General features: G+C 43.9%; 1 protein-coding gene and 1 long non-coding RNA gene across 12 annotated transcripts in view; one reads left to right on the top strand and one right to left on the bottom strand.

Annotated features, from left to right (window-relative positions):
* The window catches only part of usp6nl (USP6 N-terminal like), an 89,933-nt gene that overhangs the window by 65,949 nt on the left and 4,644 nt on the right, over positions 1 to 19,340 (top strand). For all 6 annotated transcript variants that reach the window (XM_047389788.1, XM_047389791.1, XM_047389789.1 and 3 more), the window contains 11 exons: positions 5,925 to 6,004; positions 8,324 to 8,363; positions 8,651 to 8,731; positions 10,776 to 10,883; positions 12,559 to 12,668; positions 13,297 to 13,345; positions 13,572 to 13,692; positions 14,008 to 14,102; positions 14,180 to 14,245; positions 18,674 to 18,773; positions 18,859 to 19,011. In XM_047389788.1, coding sequence (XP_047245744.1) covers positions 5,925 to 6,004; positions 8,324 to 8,363; positions 8,651 to 8,731; positions 10,776 to 10,883; positions 12,559 to 12,668; positions 13,297 to 13,345; positions 13,572 to 13,692; positions 14,008 to 14,102; positions 14,180 to 14,245; positions 18,674 to 18,773; positions 18,859 to 19,011 — 1,003 coding nt within the window. The remainder of the gene's footprint in view (positions 1 to 5,924; positions 6,005 to 8,323; positions 8,364 to 8,650; positions 8,732 to 10,775; positions 10,884 to 12,558; positions 12,669 to 13,296; positions 13,346 to 13,571; positions 13,693 to 14,007; positions 14,103 to 14,179; positions 14,246 to 18,673; positions 18,774 to 18,858; positions 19,012 to 19,340) is intronic.
* LOC124883000 overlaps positions 8,372 to 19,340 on the bottom strand; it is a 32,071-nt gene continuing 21,102 nt past the window's right edge. Inside the window, exons 5-9 of one of the 6 annotated variants that reach the window (XR_007042061.1) lie at positions 18,864 to 19,014; positions 14,200 to 14,262; positions 14,002 to 14,099; positions 11,638 to 11,728; positions 8,372 to 8,703 (exon numbers count right to left, since the gene is read on the bottom strand). This is a non-coding gene — a long non-coding RNA (uncharacterized LOC124883000). The other 5 variants (XR_007042062.1, XR_007042060.1, XR_007042058.1 and 2 more) reach the window with 5 other exon arrangements.

Below are 19,340 nucleotides of genomic sequence, written 5' to 3'. Positions count from 1 at the left end.
GCTCTCTCTTCACCACAATGGACCGGCACAGCGCCCCCATTACTGTGGCAGCTGCACCAATCCGTCTGTCTATCTCCCGCTCCATTCTTCCCTCACTCGTGAACAAGACCCCGAGATACTTAAACTCCTCCACTTGAGGCAGGAACTCCCCTCCAACCTGAAGAGGACAAGCCACCATTTTCTGGTCAAGTACCATGGCCTAGGACTTGGAGGAGCTGATCCTCATCCCAGCCGCTTCACACTCGGCTGCGAACCGCCACAGCGCATGCTGTAGGTCTTGGCTAGAGGGGGCCAGCAGGACCACGTCATCCGCAAAAAGAAGAGACGAAATCCACTGGTCCCCAAACCAGACCCCCTCCGGCCCTTGGCTGCGTCTAGAAATCCTGTCCATAAAAGTTATGAACAGGACCGGCGACAAAGGGCAGCCCTGCCGGAGTCCAACATGCACTGGGAACAGGTCCGACTTAGTGCCGGCAATGCGGACCAAACTCCTGCTCCACTCGTACAGGGACCGGATGGCCCCTAATAAAGGGCCCCTGATTCCATACTCCTGGAGCACCCCCCACAGGGCATCACGAGGGACACAGTCGAATGCCTTCTCCAGGTCCACAAAACACATGTGAACCGGTTGGGCAAACTCCCATGAACCCTCAAGTACCCTGTAGAGGGAATAGAGCTGGTCCAGTGTTCCTCGGCTGGGACGAAAACCACACTGTTCCTCCTGAAGCCGAGGTTCGACTATCGGTCGGACTCTCCTCTCCAATACCCTGGCGTAGGCCTTACCAGGGAGGCTGAGGAGTGTGATCCCCTGTAGTTGGAACACACCCTCCGGTCCCCCTTCTTATGAAGGGGGACCACCACCCCAGTCTGCCAGTCCAGAGGCACAGTCCCCGACCGCCACGCAATGTTGAAGAGGCGTGTCAACCATGACAGCCCTACAACATCCAGACACTTGAGGTACTCAGGGCGGATCTCATCCACCCCCGAAGCCTTGCCACCGCGGAGCTTTTTAACCACCTCGGTGACTTCAGCCTGGGTGATGAAAGAGTCCAACCCCAAGTCCCCAGCCTCTGTTTCCACCACGGAATGCGTGATGGCAGGATTGAGGAGATCCTCGAAGTACTCCTTCCACCGCCCGATAATGTCCTCAGTCGAGGTCAGCAGTCTCCCGCCCCCACTATAAACAGTGTTGGCAAAGCACTGCTTCCCCCTCCTGAGGCGCCGGACGGTTTGCCAGAATCGCTTCGAGGCCAACCTGTAGTCCTTCTCCATGGCCTCACCGAACTCTTCCCAGGCCCGAGTTTCTGCCTCTGCCACAGCCCGGGCCGCAGCACGCTTGGCCTCACGGTACCCGTCAGCCGCCTCAGGAGTCCCACAAGCCAACCACAGCCGATAGGACTCCTTCTTCAGCTTAACTGCATCCCTTACTGCCGGTGTCCACCACCGGGTTCTGGGATTGCCGCCACGACAGGCACCGCAGACCTTACGGCCGCAGCTATGGGCAGCAGCATCGACAATAGATGCAGAGAACATGGTCCACTCGGACTCTATGTCTCCAACATCCCCCGGGATCTGGTCGAAGCTCTCCCTGAGGTGGGAGTTGAATACATCCCTGGCCGAGGGCTCCGCCAGGCGTTCCCAGCAGACCCTCACTATGCGCTTGGGCCTGCCGAGTCTGTCCGGCTTTCTCCTTCTCCAGCGGATCCAACTCACCACCAGGTGATGATCAGGGGACAGCTCAGCCCCTCTCTTCACCCGAGTATCCAAAACATGTCTGATGATACGACAACAAAGTCGATCATCGACCTCCTGCCTAGGGTGTCCTGGTGCCAAGTGCACTGATGGACACCCTTATGTTTGAACATGGTGTTCGTTATGGACAATCCGTGACTAGCACAGAAGTCCAATAACAAAACACCACTCGGATTCAGATCGGGGAGGCCATTCCTCCCGATCACGCCTCTCCAGGTGTCACTGTCGTTCCCCACGTGGGCGTTGAAGTCCCCCAGCAGAATAATGGAGACCCCAGGAGGGGCACTATCCAGCACCCCCGACAGGGACGCCAAGAAGGCCGGGTACTCTGCACTACCACTCGGCCGGTAGGCTGAAATGATAGTCAGAGACCTCTCCCCAACCCGAAGGCACAGGGATACAACCCTCTCATCCACTGGGGTAAACCCCAACACGAGACGGCTGAGCTGGGGGGCAACAAGCAAACCCACACCAGCCCGCCGCCTCTCCCCGTGGGCCACTCCAGAGTAGAAGAGAGTCCAACCCCTCTCAAGGAGATGGATTCCAGAGCCCACGCTGTGCGTGGAGGCGAGCCCGACTATTTCTAGTCGATATCTCTCGACCTCCCGCACAAGCTCAGGCTCCTTCCCCCCCAGCGAGGTGACATTCCACATCCCTAGAGCCAGCCTAAGCATCCGGGGATCGGGCCGTTGAGGTCTCCACCTTCGTCCGCCACCCAATCCTCTTTGCACCGGTCCCTCACGGTTCCCCCTGCAGGTGGTGGGCCCACTGAGGGATGGCCTCGCGTCTCTCGTTCGGGCTTGGCCCGGCCGGGTCCCGCGAGGAGCAACCCGGCCACCAGGCGCTCTCCGACGAGTCCCGACCCCAGGCCTGGCTCCAGGGTGGGACCCCGGCTCCGCCGTACCGGGCGACGTCACGTGCCTCGATATTGTTTTTCATGAGTGGTTCTTGAACCATTCTTTGTCTGACCCATCACCTAGAACCTGTTTGCCATGGGAGACCCTACCAGGGGCATTTAGGCCCCAGACAACATAGCTTCTAGGATCATTTGAGCACTCAAACCCCTCCACCACGTTAAGGTGACGGTTCAAGGAGGGGCCATGAAACCTCCCACACTAAAATGACAGGTGTTGCAGTTTCATTGTCCAACCCCTATAGTATGACGTTTTTGAGGCCACATAAAATCATATGATGTTTGTAAGACCAAATAGTATAGAATCACTTTTTTAAGGCCACATAGTAAAGTATGATGTTTTTAATTTCCCATAGTGTGATGTTTGTAATTTTACACAGTATATGTTTTTATGGCCACTTAATATAACATGACATAGCATTACTTCCATTTGGTTAGTGTGACTCATAGTATGACAGTAACTATGACTATTTAAACCATGCAATGTAGTGTGCCGTTTATCATGGCACATTCTAGAATATGAAGTTCATCATAACCTCATTTGGTATTATATTCACTATAAGACATACAATTGCATGTTTATTGTGACTTCGTCATGACCTCAACTGGTCTCATAGGATGGTATTCAATTCTGTTTATTAATACACACATTGACGTATGATGTTCAGCATGGCCTCATATTCAGTTCAGTCTGAAAAATACTTTATTAATTCCAAAGAGAAATTAAATGTTCTGATAACTCATAATCATAAGTGTGACATTCATTATCTCATCATGACACAGTATAATGTGATGTTCATCATAAAATACTATAGTATGAGGCTGAGTATGACATAGTATAGTACAGTGTTCATCCTGACACACAATTACATTCACAGCCTACTTAAAAGGGACTGTCAGGACCTTCAGGATATGAACTCTTGAGCTTTCCAAAGATTTTCTGGAGGATTTATGTCAGGTGATTAGCTGGTCCACTGGTGTGCTGGAGAATAGATGCATCTTGAAGTTGGGGGATGGTAGGTCCAAAGGATTGGACCTCTTGTAGTATGATGTTTATCATGCCGTAGCCGTCCAGGAACCTTAAGTAATTTTTCTGCTACCAACACCATCAGTATGTTTTTTTTTGTTAAAATGTCTTGCGGAAGGTCATTGATTTTTGCAATCATGAGATATGTCTTGTGGAGCACCTTGGTAATGGCATAATTTGCACTTAGTTCATTATTTATAGATTTCGGTTGATTTCATGACTTCGGGATGTGTCCAGAAAATCTTTCGGTTTATTCATGTAGTGCAAGTTCAAAAAAGGGTACTTTTTTTTGCCTAAAACCTTTTACAATCATACAGACAGATTAAAAATGAATAACTTACATTTGAATTCAATCTTGGTTATAAAACAATGCAAACAAGTTAAGTTTATTATTCCAATTAGTAAAAAGTTTTCTATTTAAGGAAACCCAGACGATGCATCGGCTGTCTGTGCAGCAATCCCTCCTCCTGAATGAGCATGCACTGTATCATCGATGGAAAGAGAACATGAAGTTATTGACAGCAGCAGGTTAGCCAATGGCCGCCACCAGGTGGTGTGACACCATAAGTGAGAAAAAAAAAAACACAGAGAGAGAACATAAAGTTAATAGTAGAAATAACTGCAGATAATTAATACGTAATAGGAGAGTAGTAGGGGAAAGTAACACAGAGAGGAAAAGTAGTTATGTCCTCCAGCAGCCTAAACCTATAGCAGCATAACTACAGAGATAACTCAGGATAAACTAAGCCACTCTAACTATAAGCTTTATCAAAAAGGAAAGTTTTAAGCCTAGCCTTAAAAGTAGACAGGGTGTCTGCCTCACGGACTAAAACTGGGAGCTGGTTCCACAGTGCACGCGTGGGTTCTCACCGGGTCCTCCGGCTTCCTCCCACAGTCCAAAGACATGCCTGTTAGGTTAATTGGTAACTCTAAACTGCCCTTAGGTGTATGAATGAGTGTGTGCTTGGTTGTTTGTGTGTTGCCCTGTGATGGACTGGCGACCTGTCCAGGGTGAACCCCGCCTCTCGCCCATAGACTGCTGGAGATAGGCACCAGCTCCCCTGCGACCCACTATGGAATAAGCGGTAGAAAATGACTGACTGACTATATAACACCAGTTTATTAGGGATTTAAATTACATGTCCAGGTCAAAGATGAGACCAAGGTCTTTTATGTTATTGTAGTAGGCCAAATGAATGCTGTCTATCTACTAAGGATAGATTAATCATATCTAAAAAGGGGGCAGTAACCAAAGGGAACTCTTCCTTAGATAATTTGTTTGAGTTCTGGTCTAACATGCTTCCTGTTCACTCTCACTACTCATTTGGGTTTCTATCTAGCCACTGGATTCAACTCGTCACCAGGTGGTGATTAGTTGACAGAACTCTGACCCTCTTTTTACCCAAGTGTCCAAGATGTAGCACTGCATGTTTGAACCTTCTAAAAACTAAAGACCTTCTGGGGTTTTTTAGTCCAGCTATATCCAGCTGGTACCACTCAGCCTCATGTACAAGCTCTGGTGCATAGTCAAAAGGTTTTACTAATGGCAATGATTCCAGTTTTGTTTCTGAGCACCACTGGGGCCATAATCCAGTGGTAGAAAGAACATCCTTTGACCATAAAGCAGCCATGGCAAGGTCCCTCTGTAAGGCTTTTGACAGAAAAGTCAAAGGAGTTGCCAAGAGACAAGGAGAACTCACAGAAACCTTCAGAAAGACCTGGAAACAGCATGTCCAGTTTTAACCTATTATCTATGGAAAGAATTGAAGATCAGAGTGCAGAGGAAGGTTCCCCAGAGCCCTGTTGTCTGGGTCAAAATCACACCTGAGAAATCAATGTGATGTTTCTCCATTCGAGAGACGTCTTGAAGTTGTAATTACATAAAGATGCTTTTGGTACAAAGTATTTAATAAATATTAGCATGTTCAACACCTTTTCCAAATCATCATCATTACTGGTACCACTATCATCATTAAGGCAGAGGATGACTAACCTTTCAAGTTGAACATGTGGTTTCACCAAACTAAAATGCCTTAAAGGTTGAGAATAAAACTTTAAAGGTAATTTCATCAATGATGGTAGTGATTTCTCCTCATTGGTCCAGAAAAATTAACATTAAAAGCAATCCACACTGAATTATTCAGTTATGAAATGTTAAACCTGAGAAACTAGCAAAGATTGAAACATGTTTCCAGTTCTTGATGCTGTTTGGTTTTCTTTTCTGTTTTCCAGGGAAAAGAGGCCACAGTGGAGCCTTGGGAGGACACCAACTTCCACCTGTACAAAGTCATCGACCGCTTTGGATTTGTCCAGTAAGCTCCTACAGACGTACACCCCCGCTGTGTTTGAGTTAATGTGGTCCACAGCAGCAGAGTCCAGACAGCTGAGGGGAGAAAGTGTCTGTGGCTTTGGCTCTTCATAAACAGCACAGTGTTGGTGTTTTATAAATAGGCTGGCGCATGCAGGCAGGAAACATTCTGGTTAGCCATAATCATAGTGCATCAGTGTTTGGACAGAGTGCTGCGATCCAGACCTTGCTGTAGGCGGTAGGAGACGGACACAGACATGAGAGGGTGGTTAGAAGAAAAGAAGAACAAACTTCTGGGTGATATGACAGTTTCAGACAGGGACAGGAGTGTATTGAGGTGGGGAATGCTGGCAGTGCAGGAGGACGGGACCAGCTGGTGGCCAAACAGTCCAGGTTGATGTTTACTTTATGGCTGAAGAAGCTGCACAGAAAAACTACATTTTCTCCCCTAAAGGCTTCTTCAAAGATGGGTTTTATGTGTTAAAGGTGCTTCACTTTTCACAGTGTTTTATCAGACTGTACAAAATAAAACTGGAATTTACTGAATAAATAGATGCATCTAATATGAAAAGCATGGAATTAACTTCATTTCCTCATTTTGGATACATCTGGTAAATGATCCAAATAGTCTTATTTTCAGGATCAGTTCCTAGTTTTGGGGGAATTATAGGAGAAGGAACCGTGGAAATATAATTATGTCAGTATACTGTACAGTACCTGGACATACTGTGAAGTTGGCCAACATTTCTGTTTTATTAATTGTTTATTGGTCTGATGTAATATAATCTTTGAAGAAACTGAATGTGGGTTTCCATTAAGTGTAGAAATAATCAAACTCCAAAAATGTGACTAAGTGTGTAATGAATGAACATGAGTCAGATTACAGAAATAAATTCACTTTTCAATAGAACAATATTTATTTAAATACACATGGATATACAGGTACAACTAAAGCAATCAAACAAAGAATATTGTGAAAATATTAGAAACTCATGGTGCCACTCCCTAATCAGCTAATTATCTCCAAGCACCTGCAAACGTTTCCTGAACCCCTAAATCTGTCCTCGAGGGCTGGTTTCCTGCGAGTTTCAGATGTCTCCCTGGTCCAGGACACCTGAATCAAATGGTTGAATTACTTCCTCAGTAGGCAGTCAAGTTCTAAAAAGTTCTGCCAATGATCCAATTAGTTGATTCAGGTGTGTTGAAACAGAGACGCGTCTAAAAGTAGCAGGACACTGGCCCCTGAGGACTGGAGTCTGACACCTGTACTCTACATGTTCTCTCAGTCTGGGTTAGTCAGAGACACAATCATGAGGAAGACTGCTGACTGGACAGATCAGTCATTGACACCCTCCACAAGGAGGGTAAGCCCCTAAAGGCCATTGCTAAAGAAGCTGGTTGTTCACATAGTGATGTGTTCAAGCAAATTCATAGAAGGTTGAGTGGAAGGAAAAAGGTGCACCAGCAAGAGGTACAACTGTAGCCTTGAAAGGATTGTTAAACAAAATCCATTCAAGGCGTCTAAAGCCACTACAGAGATGGATCCTACACATGGCCTACAGATCTTGTAGTCCTCGGGTCAGGCCACTCCTGAACCCAAATATATTTTAGAGCGCTTCATGCTTTGTTCTGCTGACAAGCTTGGATACGACTTGGTACCGACCCACACTGCCAAAGGTACCAATAGCTGGTCCATTGACCATGGTGTTGTGCTTGATTGGCCAGCAAACTGGGCTGACCAGAACCCCCTAGAGAGACACCAGAACCAACAATAGATGACCTAAAGGTTGCCATTAAAGCAACCTGGGCTTCCATTCCACCTAAGGATACCGATATGGTAATTCATGCAAAAGGAGCCCAGACCCAGTTTGGAATACTCAGAAATGAACGTAGTTTTCAGAGGCCTGACATTTCTGTTTAAAATATCCTTTTATGTGATGTTTAATTTTCTTTTAAAACTTTCCTTCTCTGTTGAGCTGAATGTCAGGTGGAGCGCTCAGAAGAGGAGCTACTGAGATGAAACCAGAATGTTTACTGACTTTATCTGGAAGGAAAACTCTCTGCTGACTGACTGTTGCAGCACATAGATAAACCGAGCCCAGATTAAAGGTCCAAACAGTTATTTCCTGTTTGTCTGGACCTCACATGTGTGATGTTCCCTCCCTCTGATAACATTCAGTTAATGTCGCTGGATAGAGCAGGTCCAAGTGAAGGATTTTAGATGGGTTATTTATCATAGTGGCGGAGCTTTGACTAAACTTTAACTTATGATGAGTCCAAAAAGTTCAACTGCTGGTTATTAATTTCTGTTTGTTGCCCACAGTGAGAATGAACTCCCATCATACGACTCACTGGAGGAGAAGGTCGGTGATGCTTTCAGCTGCTTGAGCTTTTTCAGTTCTTCACATTTGTTTAGTGATTATAAATGAAAATAGACACAAGAACTAATTAATAATTAAACTAGAAACCGGTTTTATTTTATTTTGACAGAAAAATGAATGGAACAGATTTAAAACATCTGATGGTTTGTGGACAGAAAGAAAAAACACTGTAGTGCTTCTCATCACCTGCTGTTCTCCTCAAAGTTGTTTCTTTATGTCAGAAAAACTGCTGCAGATGATCTTCTTCACATCTCACTTGTCTTCTACAGCAAAAACACCTGGAGGTGGAGAGAACCACCAAGTGGCTGAAGATGCTGAAGAGCTGGGAGAAATACAAGAACAGTGACAAGGTGATTCACTCAGTTTGGGTTTAAGGCCTTTTCTGGTCAAGTTCTACTCATGCATGTCGGTTCGCTCCCTGTAAATTAGCTTTATTGGTAAAACATAGAAACCAGCAGCTGTTTGCAACATAAAGACCAGAAGCGTTTATTCCAAATTTAACAGAAAAAAACTCCTATTAAAGAGAACTGTGGTCTCAACATGATTCAGCACCTAGCAGAGACACCTACAGCTGTTTAATGCAAACACACAATAAACCCACTTTACATGCAGCAATATGACCTTTCTAAGCAGCTATTAATGCTGTAGATCGTAGGAGATTTCAAAGGTTTAGTGCAATAAAAAGATGCTCTGTCCCTTGGCATCCCTTTACCTTCTTTTCAAATATAATAAACACAAACATGAAGCTAAATCCTTTCAAACAGAAGCAAGAAGAGCAGTTTTGATGTAAATTGACAAACCCAAAGGATGAGCCGCTGTGATTGGATCGCTCATCAGGACCTAATTAACTAGTGACTCCTAAATGCAGAAGCAGGAGGCAAGAAACTCCTCATAGACAGAGAGCTGAGTGTCATTATTCCTGAGATTCTCAATCCTCCACCCTTTTTAGCATGAAAACATGCAGCAGCTCATACATCAGAGCAGACATCACCTTCTCACTCATCTTCACAAAGTCACTGTAAATCAGTGATTTATCTGTTGTTCTCAGACCGATTCAGCAAATCTGCTTGAGCTTCGACATTAAATAAGAGGTGAGCACAGAGCGACCTGCAGCTGTAACAGCCAGGAGGGGTCGGAGTCGTCCGGAAAACTGATCCTAATTATGTGAAGCACATTACATCTGAGAAGCTGATTCAAATGTGTAGAGATGTTTACAGGACAGAAATGAACCAGCACTTTGACCAACTTCTCCTCTAAAAGCTGCTGCGATGTTCTCTGAATTAATTAGACCAAACGTAGCGATAGCAGCGACACCACCTTAAATGGTCAGGTGGAGCTTCTCTCATCCTCACGATGCTCAACTCCACTGTCTCTTTCCTTTCTGCCTGCTGTCATTCATCTGTGCAGAAACTCATTTACAGTCTGAAGACCTCCTATACCTGCTGGATAATGGTTCCGGCCAGCTGCGGTTCATCATTAACTCAACTCACTGCTGCTCCAGCAGTTTAGGTTTTAAAACTTCATTTTCCACCTCTTTCGAGCTCTGACTCTCTTAGGTGTTCTGCATGCAGGGGCCACAGTCTCTGTTGGAGTTCCTCTAGCCAGATGGTGGAGGTTCACCTTCCAGAGCCCTGAGCTTCTTGCTCAGAGAGCAAGCAGAGTACATTCAGCAGAGCAGACATGCTGAGGGAAGCTCTCTGTGTTCTATTAGCATTCCTGACAGCTGCCAGATGCTCTCTTTACCTCTCTGTGGTCTGCAGGAAGTGATGCGATTTTCACATTACACTAACCTGTTCATTTACCCATCAAAAGATGTTGCTGCAGCAAACCGTATAGAGCTGAAGCATCTGTCAGCCTGGGGTGGACTATGGTGGCTGCTTCCTGAAAAACAACCTGCTATTAAAATCCAACCTGAGCGATTAGATCATCGAGCAGCTTCGCCCACGTGAGAGCTGACCATCCGCTGGTCTGCTGATGTTTCTGGAACCTCTCAGATGCAACAAGTCATATAAGCTAGGTCAACATCAGTCGCATGTTTGTGGACTTCTTTCAGCTAACTGTGAAGCTCATGAGAGAGGAAATATTTTGTCACAAAGTGCAGTTGGATCACTGCCCTCTTTAGAACTTATTAGAGAAACAGTATTTGTTTAATTCTTTCAGGACTTTGGATCAGGAATGAATATTTTACAAATAATAAAATCAAAGTTCTGAAGATAAGTTGGTTCTGGTGAGATCGGATTTGATTTATAGCCCATGTTTCATCAGATTTGTTCAAGTTGCTTATTGGTGCAGGATATATTTATTTCTCACTGCAGTGTAAACGGTGTGAAGCTGGAGTCTGAGCTCTCTTTGAAGATCTTTCCTTTGACAGCAGCTTCTTGTTCTTCCTTCCAGCTGGTCCGGAGGATCTATAAAGGTGTTCCTCTGCAGCTCCGAGGGGAGGTGTGGTGCTTACTGCTCGACATTCCCAAAATAAAAGAGGACAAGAAAGACTTCTATGAGGTACGGCATCGTGATACTGATGTCTGCTTGGAGGCTAGACTGTGCAGCGCTGCAATGTTCATCACCCTGTTCTAAATCTGACTCATTAGAACGTTTGGTCTGTGAGATCCGATTCATTGCTGCTCGGGTGGAGATGTAAAGAGTTTGGCCACAAAAAATACACGAAGCAGCTTTTATGAAGCAGATGAATCTGGTCTAAAGGAGAAACAAGTTTTACCACAAACTTCATTAGATTTTAATACGATTTTATTTGACTCCCAAACATAAAGTAGAAAATGACTGTGAAGAAAACAACACATGGATTGAAGATGTTATAAGTATGGCCCAACCAGCAGCCTTCAGAGTCCAGCTGTGTGTAATTTAATTTGAGTCTAACTGCAGATGTTCTGTTTCTGTTTGTTAGAGAAAAAGTTCTGGTTCAGTTTAAAGCACGGTTAGGTTCTAAAACAATATCCCTGAGACATCTCACAGAGCTCCGTTCAATACTTCATCTGAACACGGAGAGAGGATGGACTACCTGCAGATCTATCAAGACATGGACGTCCACCTAAACTGACAGGCTGGACCAGGAGATCCACAGCTTAGGTAGAAGAATCTGTCCACAGGACCTGAAGTTATAAAGCAATAAGAAGTCTTGTTTATGGTTTGCCTCAAGCAAAGGTGGAAGAAGGTGTTTCGGCCTGATGAGACCAAACTGAAGTTGCTGACCTAGATGAATGTGTGGTGGAAACCAAACACCATGCATTATTCTTACCATGAAACATGGTGGTGGCAGCATCATGCTGAGGAGATGCTTTTCTTCAGCAGGATCTGGAAATCTGAATGGAACCCAGTCTAGGATGAACCTGGAAGAAAACCTGTTAGAGGCTGCAGATGACTGGAGACGGGGTGGAGGTTCTCCTTCCAGCAGGAAAACCAGCTTAAAAATACACCCAGAGAGACTACTCAAATAATATTCATGTGTTGGAATGGCCTAGTCAAAGTCCAGACCTAAGTCCACCAGAAACCCTTTTGGTTTTGAACACTGATGTTCACAGATGTTCTCCATCTAGTTAAGACTGAGCTTAAGCTCTTTTGCAAAGAATGATCAGAAATGCCTGAAGATGTTCAAAGCTGGTAGAGACAAACACCAACAGACCTGCAGCTGGACCTGAGCTCAGTGGTGGTTCTACAGAGTTCTGACTCAGGAGACTGAATAGAAATGCACGAATCATTTTAACTCCGCTTAATTTATTGGTGTAATTAGAAAGTGTGACGTGTTGCTTTTTATTTCTTTAAGCTTTGAGTAAATGTTCGGGGTAAAACAGAGTTAAGAGCTGTTGACTTTACTGAGTCTGTTTCTGTCTGTGACTCGAATCCAGCATCGGCTTCATGAACGCCTTCTTTTTGTTTCTGACTTCAGTGTGGGAGTAATAAACTCATGTCTCACATCCAGGCACTGTGGGAGACACAAAGCGCGTCTTTCAGGACATTTTTAGGGCTTTTTAATCATCGGCTGAGGGTCCACTTCAAACCTCCATGTTGGCTTGGTTGCTACTTATTGACCCTGAGGCATGAAGAAGACCTCTACAGCCTGGCTGGTTTAAGGCAAATACATACAGGCAGTCCAGGGTTGCAGGATTTAACCTTCAGCTTTAAATTAGGTTTTTTTTTTTTTTATTCCTCTGCTGTGCAGAACTTGAAAGCCCGAGCCAGAGCTCTGTCCCCCGACATCCGACAGATCGATCTGGATGTGAACAGAACCTACAGGGACCACATCATGTTCATGCATCGCTATGATATCAAGTAAGCACCTAAATGTGACTTTACATCAATTTGAGCTCTGCTGCAGAAATCAAGTGATAATTAATGCTGTTTAGAAGATCCTGTCTTACTTCCTGCCAGCTGAGGTGAACAGAATCAGTATTCAGTGGTTAACATTACCTGTCATGAATTCCTGCTCTGTTTATCCGACCTTTTGGACGAAGTAGAAGAAACATCCTAATGACAGATGATGTAATATCCTACCAGACTGATGTAGAATGATTCAATAATACTCTGCAGCTCTAGTCACCAGTAATAACCCAACACAATATTTAATGCCTAGACAATCTAAAAAAAAAAAAAGTAGGAACTGTTTAACGAGGGGCAGATTTAACCAAATTAAACTCTACAGCATCCCATAATGCAACGCACCTGTCGGATCACATTAACACCATAAACAACCCGCTCTGCAGTTCATTTGGAACCGGATCAGTACTTCTTTTTGCCCCGCATCCTAGTGTGATTGTTGTCTTCACATTTGCACCAAAGGGGGAAACTAACCAAACATCTTCAGACTATTGTGTTCTTTTCGTGATGTAGGTCCAAGTTCTGCCACGTTTGTCTGAAGATATTTGCAGTTTGTATTAACGGTGCCGTTTTGGGTTTCCAGGCAGCAGGCGCTCTTCCATGTCCTCACAGCCTACTCCATGTACAACACGGTGAGTCCTTCACGCAAACATCTCAGCATTTTTCTTTCTGCACTTCATGATATTATCAAGGATAATGACTTAGTTTGGTGTCTGTGTTTCCCAGCTTTTTTTAACCTATAAATATATTTTAGGTGCTCAACCAATAAAACAAACCTTGATCTCTGTGCCATTTAGACACAAACTTTTTCCCCTTTTAATCAGAAGTTTACTTTCCAGTAAAAATACTGTTTTGCAGGAGGTTGGATACTGCCAGGGCATGAGTCAGATCACAGCTCTGCTGCTGATCTACATGAACGAGGAGGACGCCTTCTGGGCTCTGGTCAAGCTGCTGTCGGGGCAGAAGCACGCCATGCACGGTAAAAACTCTGGTTCTTTTTTAGTGAACTTACAGACAGTCATAATGTGGCACAGGGACACTGCAGAAGTTGACAATAATTGAAAATATCTGCTGCTAATGAATTCATAAACTACAGACAGCAGGAGTGGAAGCAGTTAAACTGACTTCAGCTGCATAACTTTAAATAAATGCAGCTAATTTATTGTGGTGTCTGCAGTTTACAGCACTGACACCTTCTAGTTCATCCATGTTGGAGAAACATCACCATTTATGTTTTATGCATCTGTAAAAATTGAACAGTTGAGTGGATGCTCTGCTCCATCTGTACCTTCAGGGTTTTTCATCCCCGGTTTCCCAAAGTTGATGCGTTTCCAGGAACACCACGACCGGATCCTCAAGAAGACGATGCCCAAACTGAAGCAGCATCTGGTGAGACACAGCATTGCCATGGCAACCAAATACTTATTAGAAAGAGATGCTCTGACGAATGTTTTCTATTGCTGCAGGACAACGAAGAGGTATTTACCAGCCTGTACACCATGAAGTGGTTCTTCCAGTGCTTCCTGGACAGAGTGAGTACATCCAGCTTCTAGAACAGAGATGTGTTTATTACAGTCTGAGGCTCCAGGATCTTCTTCTAACACATAGCACAAAACCTAAAGAAGTTTGGCTGATCATTTCTGCTTCGTGGCAGTGAAGCTACACTGGAAAGCCTGTTTGAGATTTGTGTGTTTAGCAGCAGAGTTGCTCCCATGAAAAAGATCTTTGTTCCCACCAAAACCTGCTTGGCAGAGAGGATTTGGAAACATTTCATGGGCAAACAGGCTTTCCAGTGGTGTAAGATTCAATGCCAAGAAGCGACAGAGAAAAATCAAGCACATTCTAATCTCTAATCCACATCCCTGCTAATATTTGGTTAAATGTTCCTTAACAAGTTGAACCACAGCCACTCTTGTTAGAAATGGTTAGGAAGCAGCGTAAAGATTAGTCTAACTTACCGAGGGACATTTAACCAAGTATTACAGAAGCTTTATGTTGGAAAGAGACTGGCTTAAAGGACAGTCATACCATTGATGAGAGGATTTAAACCACAACTGAGTTTCTCTGCCTACAATAAAGATATTTCCTAACATAGTTGTAAAAGTTTACAGCTAGTTGAGACTGAAGTAGATAAATCATTGTCATGAAACAGCTGTTAACACTTAGCTGTGTTTTCAATACCAACCATAAACAATATATCTATAAAAATTAGCTTGCTAATGCTTTCAAGAAAAAGCATCACATCTATAACTGGAAAAGGTCCACAGAAGAAGAAGGAGCTAGAAAAGGTCAAATGTTCATATGCATCGTTTGAACACTCTCTGAAACAGGAAGTGGTTCTAAGTTTCTGACCAATCACGTCGAATCCTATATATCACATGGATGCACAACTGATAACACTTTTACCAGCTATTTTTGGCCTTAATGGGGATAAAAATATTTAGTTTTACTAATGTTACATTATGCACAGCACCATTACAGAGGGGAGGCAGGTCTGTCTATAAATTGACCTGATGGTGGCTGAATGAACTCAAACATTTAAGTAAATCAGAGTGAATTCATAGGCTTCCAGAAGCTATGAAGAGAGGAAACCAAAATCCAGTAATTATTCACTATTTCCAAAAAATACCATCAACAAATCTGAACCATTTGATAATCGATACATTTATATTCATCAACATACATGTTTCCATAGTTAGGAGCACAACTAGTCCCTGGAACTTGTAGATAAATTAATTTTAAACCTGAAGTTATATTTCATAAGAAATGTTGGTAAATCAAGAATGAGTTGACCTCAAGGTTGGATTGTGAAGCTTTCTTCTAAACAGACACATAAAGCCTCCAAACCTCCTACATTTATAGCCAAACTCTGGATGACCAGGGTAAGGAAGATGATATCTGCTGACAGATCAGTGAGAATGAAATGAAGATCATCATGTTGAGGTTCACTTTAATGATGCTCATCATGATATTTCTTCAATGCCATTTGGGGCTATTGAACATGTCACTACTTGTGATTGGTCAGAAACTTAGACCCACTTCCTATTTCAGAGAGTATTCAATCATCAGGATGTGTTTGCCTGATGGAACCAGTGACCACAACATTGCATGTTAAAATGATTCAAGGTTAAGTGTGTGCAGGATCTTCCCTTCTCTGAACTCTACCTTGAAAAAAACAGCAATGAGTATCACTGCTGTGTCCACACAGACAACCTTCTTCCTTGTAAACAAAAGAAATGACGAGGACCACGACAGGAAAGGTGGGAGCGGTTCTGCTCCATATAGCCAGAGAAAACTGCTCTCACTAAAACGTTAATTAGACTAAAAGATTGTAGTGCATAACCTTTTAAACCTTAACATCAGTTACCTGCTCCAGCTTCAGATCCTTCTGCATCACACCAACACAACAAGACAAAATGCTTTAAAGCATTTATTTCAACTACAGCTTAACCCTTCAGACTGTCAACAGGAGGGAGCTAAAGATTAGGGGGATGGCAAGGAGACCTTCCAGCCTCAAAGACTTGCAGCTCATAGGAACACCAGTGGAAACATGCATAAGCTGCTCTGCCTTAATATTCAGAAACAGACCTCTCTGTTAAAATGAAAATTATTTTAAATCTGTCAGGAATGAACAATATTGAGCATTACCGTATCAAAGATCATATTGGAAATACTTTTTCACCCTCTAGCAGTAGTACCAATTATGCATAATTACGCTATACTAAAAACCTAAATTAATATCTGTTGAATGAGCATCTGCTCGGCAGTAAAGGGTTAAGATGGTAAGAAATTGCTCCTGAGTGTCTCTGCTCTGAGTTGCTTCCAAGCTAAATGCCTGAGAAGATCTGAATCTCCAGACAGACACTGCTATTTACTGCAGGTCAAATACTGACCTCCGTCTGATATGCTCCACCTTAAACTCTCTGTATGTGAACATCTACAAGCCTCCATGAACTGAAGCTCCGCTACAGCGACTGTGATGGTGGTTCTAAAAGCTCTTTTTAACAACAGAAATAACGGCAATATTTCATGTTCCAATAATTCATCTGAGGTTAAATTTACTGGTTTTAACCAGGACCGTGAAAGGCCGTATAGATTGAATTTATCAGCCAATACTAAATCATAAAAAATATATAAAACATACAGGGGTTGGACAATGAAACTGAAACACCTGTCATTTTAGTGTGGGAGGTTTCATGGCTAAATTGGACCAGCCTGGTAGCCAGTCTTCATTGATTGCACATTGCACCAGTAAGAGCAGAGTGTGAAGGTTCAATTAGCAGGGTAAGAGCACAGTTTTGTTCAAAATATTGAAATGCACACAACATTATGGGTGACATACCAGAGTTTACGTCTTGCTGGCACGTATTGCTGTCGCATCTGTGACCAAGACAGCAAGTCTTTGTGATGTATCAAGAGCCACGGTATCCAGGGTAATGTCAGCATACCACCAAGAAGGACCAACCACATCCAACAGGATTAACTGTGGATGCAAGAGGAAGCTGTCTGAAAGGGATGTTCGGGTGCTAACCTGGATTGTATCCAAAAAACATAAAACCACGGCTGCCCAAATCACGGCAGAATTAAATGTGCACCTCAACTCTCCTGTTTCCACCAGAACTGTCCATCAGGAGCTCCACAGGGTCAATATACACGGCCGGGCTGCTATAGCCAAACCTTTGGTCACTCATGCCAATGCCAATCGTCAGTTTCAATGATGCAAGGAGCACAAATCTTGGGCTGTGGACAATGTGAAACATGTATTGTTCTCTGATGAGTCCACCTTTACTGTTTTCCCCACATCCTGGAGAGTTACGGTGTGGAGAAGCCCCAAAGAAGCGTACCACCCAGACTGTTGCATGCCCAGAGTGAAGCATGTGGGTGGATCAGTGATGGTTTGGGCTGCCATATCATGGCATTCCCTTGGCCCAATACTTGTGCTAGATGGGCGCGTCACTGCCAAGGACTACCGAACCATTCTTGAGGACCATGTGCATCCAATGGTTCAAACATTGTATCCTGAAGGCGGTGCCGTGTATCAGGATGACAATGCACCAATACACACAGCAAGACTGGTGAAAGATTGGTTTGATGAACATGAAAGTGAAGTTGAACATCTCCCATGGCCTGCACAGTCACCAGATCTAAATATTATTGAGCCACTTTGGGGTGTTTTGGAGGAGCGAGTCAGGAAACGTTTTCCTCCACCAGTATCACGTAGTGACCTGACCACTATCCTGCAAGAAGAATGGCTTAAAATCCCTCTGACCACTGTGCAGGACTTGTATATGTCATTCCCAAGACGAATTGATGCTGTATTGGCTGCAAAAGGAGGCCCTACACCATACTAATAAATTATTGTGGTCTAAAACCAGGTGTTTCAGTTTCATTGTTCAACCCCTGTAGATATATAATAAAATAACTCAATGTGTTATTGGTGAATAATTGCCTAACACTGCATTTAACTGCATTGATGAAGTTTAGTCCCTGCTTTAAGTAATCCTGCTGTGTCTTTATGACTTTATTCTCATTAAATCTGTCTTTTCATTAAGCTCACAGATGATCTTCTAATAAAGCTCTGATGCTGTTTTAATTATAGTTTGGAATGTTTGTGTAAAGGTTTGGATTTATTCATTTATCTGAATAATGATCGGTGCTCTGCTAAAGTTTCATAATGAAATTATAGACGCCTCATTAACAGGAACAGAAGGGCAATTAATCATCAACAATATTACCACAATTATCAACAGCAGTAATAACTGATCAGTCTTTCTAGACCATTCCAATTTAAACCAATTAGGATGTTTGATCTCTAAAACAAAAAGGAGAAATGATTGGTTCTGATACTCTAGGCGAATTGCCACCAGCTTAATATTGTCCTTTCTTAGAACCCAACCATCAGACAGCATGGAGTCCAGACAGGAAAATATCCTTCAACCTTTTGTTGTGTTTGTGTTCAGACTCCCTTCACCCTCACCCTCAGGATCTGGGACATCTACATCTTAGAGGGGGAACGAGTGCTGCCTACCATGTCCTACACTATCCTCAAACTGCACAAGAGTGAGTCAACCAACAACACCCAACGGTAGCAGCTGGTGTGTGAAAAGACAATAAAACAGATGTGATGTTTGCATGTGGCTTGTAGAGCACCTGATGAAGCTGTCCATGGAGGAGCTGGTGGAGTTTCTGCAGGTCACGTTAGCCAAAGATTTCTTCTTTGAGGACGACTTTGTGATCGAGCAGCTTCAGGCGTCCATGACGGAGCTCCGGAGGGCAAAGTTGGAGCTGCCAGCGCCAGGTACTGCAACACCATTGCACACATGTTAAATCCAGCAGCAGTCAAACACATTAGCTATAACAGGCTTTCCTGCTGTCTTAGAGTAGCAGTAGAGTGTTTTTCCCAGTCTTGCTTTGTCTCCTCATTAATCTGCCTTCTCTTCCTCTCCTCCTAAACAATGTTAGCCAACAACAACAAAACTGTGGCTGTGAGTGGCGGCCACATTCCCTCCAACAACAGTAACTGGTGGGCTATCCTGACTGGTCTTTCTTGTCCATGTCTCTGTCCATCAGTCAGTTCGTCCTGTCTGTTGCCTGTCTTTCCAACAACACTCGGGTTCCCCCCATTCA

Source organism: Girardinichthys multiradiatus, chromosome 17, assembly GCF_021462225.1.
Source record: "Girardinichthys multiradiatus isolate DD_20200921_A chromosome 17, DD_fGirMul_XY1, whole genome shotgun sequence".
In the NCBI taxonomy this organism is placed as follows: Eukaryota; Metazoa; Chordata; class Actinopteri; order Cyprinodontiformes; family Goodeidae; genus Girardinichthys; species Girardinichthys multiradiatus.
The sequence above is the reverse complement of the archived record's forward strand: the minus strand, read 5'-3'. Positions and strand labels throughout refer to the sequence as shown.